Here is a 9949-nt window from a genome sequence, read left to right as displayed (position 1 = left end):
ATCTGGCGTCCCCGCCCACCCAAGGCTTTACATTCTTCTCCCCAGGAGCCCCCGCCAACTCTCCAGGGTACAAAGTACAGCAGGGACGCGGGCGGGGCGGCTCGGAGCGGCGCAGCCTTATCTCCGCCAGTGAACACCTAGATGCATTTCCAATTCCGCGCCCGGCGCGTTCCGGAGCGAGTCTCTGGCTCCTCTGAGCTCTCAGCCGCGCGTCCTCGTTTCTGGGGTCGATTCCCGTGGGAGACGCGGGGTCCTCTGGACGCTACAAGCTTTCTTAAGAGATTTGAAACGCTTTACCCAGGCCCCCGAACACCCCCGCCGGCCAAGAGCTGCCTGCGGTATTAGATCGCAGAAGTCCCTAACGCATGGTAGTTGTGCTTCCTCCTCGTCACGGTCTCGGCGTAGGGTCAATTTCTGCGACTCTCGGAGTAATTGCGTGGGCACCTGTGCTGGGACCCAACCCAAAGAGGCGAGTTGGACCGCGCGGAGAACGTCAGCCTGCTTCCAGACCGCACATGCACTTCGCCAGGGCCGTCTCCCCGTCGGGCTGGAGGTGGCGCGCTCTGGGTAAGGAGGGCGGGGGGCTTCTGCGGCGGGTCTTAGGGCAGGGCCGGCGGGGGCAGGAGGTGGGGGCTTAGGGTCTGGGGCTGCGGGGCGGAGGGGAGCTGAGATCTCCCCCAGGAGAGGGCAGCAACTTGAGAAACTGAGATGAACTCTAAACACCCATGTTTGGGGTCCGCTTCGGTCTTTGCTGCGGGATGGAATGGGACAAAATTTACAACCTTGATTCCTACTCACCCTCCAGAAAGGCAGAGAAACTCCCTAGGTCCCTCTTAGGGATGGGTGAAAGGTGCTGCGAGGGAACCCTGAAAGCAGCCACTGGAGTTGAGCCGAGTGCAGGACTGGGAAGGGAAAAAATTGGGGGAGGGGGAACAAGCCACCTATGTGCCCTCCTCCTTCTTTTCCCCCCCCCTCCTTTTTTCGTAGTTGCTGACGCGCTGGTGGTGCCTTATTAATCATTCACCAGCCCAGAGCCGCGCCAGTTAATGTCTGTGCCGCGTGGGGCTCCAGCATTCCGGCCTCCCTCTCCACGCTCGCGAGTGCCCCGGCGCCCCGGAGCGGCAAGCGCCGCGCTCAGGAAGCCGCCGGGCAATGCGCCCTGCCGGTGCCGGTAGGAGCCGAGCTCCCCGCAGCCGCTGCGCTCTACCCGGAGGCGCCGGGTGGCTGTGAGCTGGGGAGAGCGGTCGGGTGCGGAGGGAGGGCGCAGGCGGCGGGGGCGCAAGGAGAGAGCCCCAGCCCCGGCAGCCCCACAGGCCCCCCTCGGCTGGGATGTTCCCCAATGGCACCGCCTCCTCTCCCTCCTCTCCTAGCCCCAGCCCGGGCAGCTGCAGCGAAGGCGGCGGCAGCAGGGGCCCCGGGGCCGGCGCTGCGGACGGCATGGAGGAGCCAGGGCGAAACGCGTCCCAGAACGGGACCTTGAGCGAGGGCCAGGGCAGCGCCATCCTCATCTCTTTCATCTACTCCGTGGTGTGCCTGGTGGGGCTGTGTGGGAACTCTATGGTCATCTACGTGATCCTGCGCTACGCCAAGATGAAGACTGCCACCAACATCTATATCCTAAACCTGGCCATTGCTGATGAGCTGCTCATGCTTAGCGTGCCCTTCCTGGTCACCTCCACGTTGTTGCGCCACTGGCCCTTCGGCGCGCTGCTCTGCCGTCTCGTGCTCAGCGTGGACGCGGTCAACATGTTCACCAGCATCTACTGTCTGACCGTCCTCAGCGTGGACCGCTACGTGGCCGTGGTGCACCCCATCAAGGCGGCCCGCTACCGCCGGCCCACCGTGGCCAAGGTAGTGAACCTGGGCGTGTGGGTGCTGTCGCTACTCGTCATCCTGCCCATTGTGGTCTTCTCCCGCACCGCGGCCAACAGCGACGGCACGGTGGCCTGCAACATGCTCATGCCCGAGCCCGCCCAACGCTGGCTGGTGGGCTTCGTGTTGTACACATTTCTCATGGGCTTCCTGCTGCCCGTCGGGGCCATCTGCCTGTGCTACGTGCTCATCATTGCCAAGATGCGCATGGTGGCCCTCAAGGCTGGCTGGCAGCAGCGCAAGCGCTCGGAGCGCAAGATCACCCTAATGGTGATGATGGTGGTGATGGTGTTTGTCATCTGCTGGATGCCGTTCTACGTGGTGCAGCTGGTCAACGTGTTCGCTGAGCAGGACGACGCCACAGTGAGCCAGCTGTCGGTCATCCTCGGCTATGCCAATAGCTGTGCCAACCCCATCCTTTACGGCTTTCTCTCGGACAACTTCAAGCGCTCTTTCCAGCGCATCCTCTGCCTCAGCTGGATGGACAACGCCACGGAGGAGCCAGTCGATTACTACGCCACGGCCCTCAAGAGCCGCGCCTACAGCGTGGAGGACTTCCAGCCGGAGAACCTGGAGTCCGGCGGCGTCTTCCGTAATGGCACCTGCACGTCCCGGATCACAACGCTCTGAGCCTGGGCCACGCAGGGGCCCTGCGCCAAAAGAGGAGGAGAATGAGGAGAAGGGAGGACCCGGTGCGAAAGGGGACGGTATCCAGGGCGCCAGGGTGTGGTGGGAGTAACGTGGGGCTAGGGCACCGCCAGCCTCTGGTGCAGGGACCCGAGAAAGGCGCTTGACGATGGTAGGATTGAGAGATTTGTTTATAAACTGAGATGGCTGTCTGTCATCTCGCTCTCCCACTCCGCTCCTTTCTCAGCTGCGCTTGCTCCTCCGACCGATCCAAACTCCCCACCCTGCAACTTCGATCCTTGCTTCCGCACCGTCCCGCCGGTGCAGATCACGCACTCATTCACGTTGCTAACTCAGTCCAATCCTCAGTCCCTCCAGCGCTGTTTCTGTTTGTTCAAGCTGAGCCACGGTTACCGCCAAGGGTGTCCCTCAGGGTTGGTCCTTAGCTCGCCCTCAGCCCCGCCCAGCCGCGCCGGGCGCGGTCCGGGTTCTGCCTGGTGCCCCTAGGGGAGTCCCGGGGACCACCGCTCTCCCTTTGCGCGGCCCTACTTGAAGGGAAGTTAGACTTGAGGAAGAACTAGGTAGCTGGTCCGTTTTCCCACTCTGGGGTGAAACTGCGTCTTTCCCGGCCCCTCCACCACGCCCACTCCACCCAGCGGAGCCAGGTGCTTAGTGAAATAGGTCCCGCGCTTCGAACCCCAGGCTTTCTGCAGTCCCCATCCAAGCTCTCCTTGGAGCAAAAGGGAGCTAAGAATGAGCCAAATGAGTTTTTATGAGATTCTGGGAGGTGTGTGGGGGCGGGGAGGAAGGGGTGTACCAGAAGCCACCCTCTCACCGGGCTCAAGACTGGCGCCCTTGACGTCAAAGACCAAGCACTGGGCGCTCCTGGGCCACATTAGGCAGGGCAGAACTCACTTCTCTGGGACCTCCAGGCCGCGCGCCTGCCCCTCCCTCCGCTTGGCTTTCTCCCTCACTTAAGATTCTGGAGAAGCCCACCTAAGGGTAACAAGAAGATTCCTGTTCCAGTTTATCTTGAAGACCCAGTGAGGCCGGGACCTAGGGTGACGCCTTCATAGCCTTAACCAACATGGGCTTGTGTGGCCACCACCTGCAGGCTCCGGAGTGCGGCCTGCCTGGCCTGTGAGGGTTGCTGCCTTTCAAGCGGTGCCTAATAAGTTATTTATTGCTTAACATATTTATTTATTTATTTATTCGTGGTGTTGGAACGTGTGTTTCTGCTTTCCTTTTCTCTATCTGCCCAGCTCAGCTCCCCGGGTCTTGTCTTTGGGACCCTGTGGGTGGGAATGGAAGCGGAAGTGGGGGACAGTTCCCCTCCCACCTGGAGGCCCCCTTAAAACCTCTCCTCTTGGCCGGGCCCTCTTTTCTTATCCTTTCCTCTAGCTTTTCTAATTTTGCTTGTGTTCTGTGAAGTTTGGAGATTTTTTCATGGTTTGTTTGTTGTAGTGTCTTGCTTGTCTTATTAGAATAACAGATAAATGATGATGTGAGTTAGTCTCCTCTCCATGCGCAGTGGAAGGTACTGAACTCCTGGCTTTCTAGGAGACATACATAGGGGAAACACCACAGCATATATCATTTGAGAGAGAGTGTGTGTGTATATATATATATGATGTGGACATATATATATGTGTGTGTGTGTTTATCTTGCTTCATTGTCACAAGTCCATAGAACTATTCCAAGTACAGTCGCTGACGGTGCCAGGTGTGAGTCTGGCTGGAACACTTTCAGTTTCTGGGGTTCAAGCACCACTCCTCCACCGGGAGCTGAGAAATCTAATTCAGACAGAGACTTTAATCACTCCTGAGGATGCCCCTGCTTCCTCTGGGTTCCAGCAGAGGTGATTCTTGTGCACAATCCAGTTAACTGTCACTCCTTTTGAGGACACTGAAAGTGGAATAATTTGTGTCTATGTTTAATCTTAACTACATTGGAAGCCTGAGCAGAGCAAGGAACGATAATTTTACTTCTTTGTATTTCCTGTATTGCTTTAGTACGTTGGCTTGTACATAGTAGGCACTAAATACACATTTGTTGGTTGATTGTTTAAGCCAGAGTGTATTGCAACAATCCGGAGATACTAAATCTGGGGTTCTCAGGTTCTCTCATTGACATGATACACAATGGTTGAAATCACTACTGAAAAAGATGTTTTGTATATATTTGCTTCTAGAACTTTATGCTTTCCTGAAAGCAGTAAACAAGAGTTAAGATGTCCCTAATGTTTTGTTTAAACTAATGAACAAATATGCTTTTGGTAATAAATCAGAAAGTTTAGGTCTGTTCCTTAACAATTATATATATTATTACTCCTTTGGAAAATAGATTTTTAATGGTTAAGAACAGTGAAATTTACAAATTAAAATCTTGATCATTATCCTTTTAAAGGATACAAATCTAGTGCTCTTAACCTGTTATCATTGTATTACTAACTAAATAAAACAGATTATGCTGTTGCAAGTTGTCTGACTTTGCCACTTGAATTTACCTTTTCAGTGGATTACTTAAAACACACACACACATTGGTTTGGTTGCCTTATGTTTTAAAGAAGAAATTTTTCAGATTACCTTTCAAAGTTTTACCAAGAATGTCATTATACTTTGAATTATTTTCTTAAAAAGAAAAGCCTATTAGCTCAGAGAGAAAGAAGAAAAAAAGTCGAGTCAGTATGAATAGGAAGCAACGCGCTCCGTTGTCACCAGACTACCTGGACAATATCTTAATCTCTCACATAAGTGAATCTCTCACATAAGAGTGAATAAATTACTATTCACCCTCACTTATGACCTCAGACTCTATTAGGGGAGCTAAGTAATTGCTGATTTATATTCTGAGGAAAGATAATGAGAGGGAAAATAATATCTCCTAAAAGTGTCCCAAAGAACAGTGGTCAAAAGAAATAGAAAAATCAGATTTCACCATAAGAGAAGGACATATTTTATACTTTGTCCAATGATGGCTATTTCCATCCTTGGGAGAATTTAAGAAGGCATTAGGGAAGTTTTTTTTTTTTTTTTTTTAAACAGACTTTATTTTTCATAGCAGTTTTATCTTCACAGCAAAATAAGCACAAAGGCTTATTTTCCAAGAAGGCAATAGCAATGATTCCAGAACCTGGATGGGGTTGGAAACTTCAAATGCCTCAAATGCCCTGTAGCTCTAGGTTTTATATAGTTCTATACACTGTCTCAACATGACTGAGGATTGCTGGACTTTTGTCTTTTTTTATTAAAAAGCTATAGCAAGGTGGCAAATTAAACTCATAACTTAGATGTGTAGGCAAAACACATTTTGTCATTTTGGTTTTAATCTGAACATTATTCCAAACTCCTTCCAACTGGGCTAGCTGGAAGGAAAAATTAAACAGTCAAACATCCAGTTGAGCTGACAATTTAAGTAGCCATTTAAAAACAATTTTTTAAATTGCATTTAAATAAATCTGGACAGTCTCTCAACTAGCCTCCTCTTCTTCTTTTGACATCCCTACAATGGCTTTGAGTGAATGTGGGGAGGAAGTTTTCAACATGCTGGTGGAGGAGGAGAGAAGGTGGGGTCCTTGGGAAGGGAAGGCACTCAGCCTTTTGCTCTCTGGGGCCAGGTCATTTGTCCATGGGTCTGTTTCCTGACTACAGTTTGCTGAAACTATTTCTGCAGCTGCCAGAGCATGTGACTAGACCTCTCAGCTTGGTGACGCCCGCAGCTCAGTTTTTATGGACTGCAGTCCTCATTAGACCTCCATGGCATGGCCCCCATTCAGCCCACCAGCCTTGTGGTCCACCCCAGCCTCTGCTCAGGAGCGACTTCATTCTGCCACAGCAGCCCCATGGTGGAACTCTTAGATCAGGGACTAGAGGGAACCCAGGGTGGCTCTAGACTGGTGACCCTGAGGATCTGCTCTGGCTGACCATGTCTCCCTATTTTTCTGTGGCTGATTCAGGTCTTTTGCATCCCTCTTTAGCTTTGTCAGCCTCACTTATTGAAGCATCCCATATCACCCTTACACTAGAGGAAAAACTCAGTAGTTGAGTCCTTCAGTCTTAGCCCTTGATATGCTGTAGCAGGAAAAAAGTATTTGGCAAATCCGTCCCGCTCCTCCTCTGAAAACACACATACCTAATTTCCAAGCATTTTTGCATTTCCTAGAAGTTAAAGACAAGTCCTCTACTATCCACAGGTAATGAGCCTCACCTCAGGGGAGAGACTGAAATGAAAGATGAGTTATAGAGGATGTCAAAATGTATCAGTTTAATGTCTGTGAACTATTATCTCTCTTACAAGTGACCTTTGTGTTCCCACAGTAGTACTTCCCGGCCACCTTCTCACACAATACCCACCAAAAAGAATCATATTTGAAAACCTTTGATGCCTCAACCATTTTAACTCTAACGTATGAAATGTGCTTTTTTCTTTTTTAAAATTTCAGAATATTACAGGGGTACAATGGTTTTGGATGGATCACTTACATTCTGCTTAAGTCAAGTTATAAGTGTGCCTATCACCCAGACAGTATATACTGTACCCATTAAGTATGATTTCACCCATCACCTCCACCCCACCTCCCACCTGCACGATTTCTGTTGAGTTTTACTTCCATCTGTGCATGAGTGCTTTGGGTTAGTTCCAATTTAACAATGAGTACATATGCTGTTTGTTTTCCATTCTTGTGATACTTCACTTAAGAGGATGGTCTCCAGTTCCATCCGGATTGTTGCAAAAAGTATTAATTCATTTTTATGGCTGAATAGTACTCCATGGTGTACATATACCACATTTTATTAATCTATTCATGAATTGGGCACTTGGGTTGATTCCACATCTTTGCAATTGTGAATTGTGCTGCAATAAACATTTGAGTGCAAGTGTCTTTTTAAAAAACTGACTTTTAAAAAATCTTTTAATAAATAGTGGTGGGATTGCTGAATCAAATGGTAGAGCTACTTTTAGTTCTTTGAGGAATCTGTGTATTATTTTCCATAGAGGTTGCACTAGTTTGTACTCCCACCAACATTGTACAAGTGTTCCTTTCTCTCTGCATCCATGCAAGCATCTGTTGCTGAATGTGTAGTGTTGGCTTGAGGAAAAAGTCAAGAAGTTCTCGTGGAGAATAATATGGAAGATACATTTAAAATGATAATATATTTCAACCTATTTTAAACAAATAACAGAGATGTCATATTTATAACATATTGATCTTCTGAAAAACACTTTGGCTATGGGATTTTATTTTGGAAATCTGGCTCATTCCTTTTTTTTATCCAATGTACCACATCAGAGGTGTCAAGTATTCAACTGAAGAACTGATGGATGTTCACACAACTGTTACCATAGTGGGCACTTACAAAATGTGGTGGTATCACAAAGTCTCTGCTGCTGTCCTGTTGCTCCATATACCTGTGAGCAAATGAGAGTCTCTTCTACATACTCAGATGGATATCTTGCTTCTCATTCAACAAATTTCAGTTTGTTGTTGTTAAAAGAAGGCAGACAGGTTCAACATTGTGATATGGTTTCCCAAGGGGAAGTCAGGTAGAGAGATAATATTGTAAGTGATCATTTATTATTTTGTCAAATATCTGGAGGCAGGTTATTATAGTGAGCACCCTTGTAAAAGGACTGTGTTAGAGATGACCAGATACAACTCAGCTTCTGATTTCAACTAGAAAGAAAAGGAAGGTGTTTCTGCCAGGATGACAAAGTTGAGGAGACCTATGAACTGAATGAACCAGTTGGAACTAAAATATCAAAACATCTGCTTGTCAAATTGTTGGAGAGAAAGGAACACCATTTAAAAAGGAGTTATGATTTTAAATAAAAGCTTATTGGTAGAATTTTTGCTTTTATAATAAACTTCATTATTATCAAAACATTTATTAAATTCAATCTTACTAGCTAAAAGCTGGAAATATTACACCTATTTAAGACTGAGACTACAGGCATGCTGCCAACACTCTTTGGAATAATAAAACTTCAAAAATAAATATCTCTTTAAGTCAGATTGATCCAAGTCTTCAATTTTGAGTGTACAAGAAGTATAAAAGGAAATGAGAAGTAGGAAACACTATCAGCTAACATAATACGTCTTTCTTCAGTGCAGTTTAACTCTATCCCCCTTCTTAGTGCCTGGAACTGTTCCAGATGAAGATCTCATGTACTCCCAGATTTAAGACTTTAAGAACACAAAGACTCACTATGTATTCAATTCTACTTGGAAGAGGACATGTTATGTGGAAGAGGTCACTGAAGAATATTATGTGCAGAAATAGTTCTGACTTTCACAACAATAATACCTATCTCAAAAGACTGCTGATACTCCACTTAAATTTAAAAAGAGAGAAAAAAAATCCAAGACATGATAGGATAATATTTCATAGTAGTACATGTGACTTACCTGACTATTCTGGGAAAGGGTGTCCAAATATTGATGAACAATAGCTCTCACTGTGTTCTTTCTGTCTCTATAACCCTTGAACAACTTATTAATCTAACTAATCTTATTAGCAGTGGCAAAATGTCTATTCAAAGTCAATAATTAAATTAAACATTCTCCATTATGTCCAATGAGCCACTGTAACTAGCAAACGTCTAGATGTCTTTTTCAAAAGACTCTCAAGTTTCCCGACATGTATACTCTGATAACCGAAATTAAAACACACACACACACAAATTAATTAAAAAAGAACATCTTAGGCAATGATTGGTGAAATTGAACTGTGAGATTTTTCCCCCTCTTTTCCCTTTTCTGGACCCATTTTTCACCCCTTCTGCCCCCAGCTCAAGATCTCATGTTTTCTGAATTTATCCACTTCTCTCAATAAAGCTCTTCTCAAGAAAGAATTTCCTTTGATTTATAGTTTACATAACTGACAAGTTTTCAAGTGTGATTCTTCCAGAAGGAAGACTTGTTAATAAGGACATAGTGTCAGAACACCAGGCAGCAATGCCCCTGAAATCACTTCTTCTGAGGCAAATGTTTCTGAACAAGGGGTCCACAAGTCCTGCCTCAAAATCACCTGAGAACTTATGAAAATGCATATTCTCTTTGTCCACCATAGAGATGTTGATTCATTAGGTCTGGGGTGAATCTTGATGATTATAAAATTCACTAACGTTTAAGAAATAATTGTTTAAGAGTTAAGATCAAGGAGTTTGCTGTCTGCAGTTAATCTTCAAGATGCATATTTTGCTTCTTGATAAGATCAGGATAATGACCTCTCTTCCATGGGCTATTGTGATGAGACAATGCATGTCAAATGCCAAATCAGAACTCTTTTAGTTGCAAATGAATAAAAACTCAACTAGCTCACAAAAGTGAAAAGTGAATAAAATTTCAGACTATGACAGTATCTACCACTGAACTCATTAGCAAGGTCTAGGGAATGTGGTTGGCTGGACCTGGGTGATGTAATCCACCCTTGGAGCTGGGAGTGTCA

The 9949-nt window shown here is 46.8% G+C and overlaps 1 protein-coding gene across 1 annotated transcript; it reads left to right on the top strand.

The window, feature by feature from the left end:
* The first annotated feature begins 938 nt into the window (after positions 1-938).
* On the top strand, positions 939-8479 carry SSTR1 (somatostatin receptor 1). Its single transcript, XM_012767057.3, has one exon. The coding sequence runs from the start codon at positions 1330-1332 to the stop codon at positions 2500-2502; it is 1173 nt and encodes a 390-aa protein (XP_012622511.1). The 5' UTR covers positions 939-1329; the 3' UTR covers positions 2503-8479.
* The last annotated feature ends 1470 nt before the right edge of the window (positions 8480-9949 follow it).

Source organism: Microcebus murinus, chromosome 6, assembly GCF_040939455.1.
Source record: "Microcebus murinus isolate Inina chromosome 6, M.murinus_Inina_mat1.0, whole genome shotgun sequence".
In the NCBI taxonomy this organism is placed as follows: Eukaryota; Metazoa; Chordata; class Mammalia; order Primates; family Cheirogaleidae; genus Microcebus; species Microcebus murinus.
Note: the sequence above shows the minus strand (reverse complement) of the source record. Positions and strands in the feature narration are given on the sequence as shown.

Coding starts and splice junctions, on each gene's coding strand:
- SSTR1 (XM_012767057.3), top strand. CDS start 1,330: ATGTTCCCCAATGGCACCGCCTCCTCTCCCTCCTCTCCTAGCCCCAGC.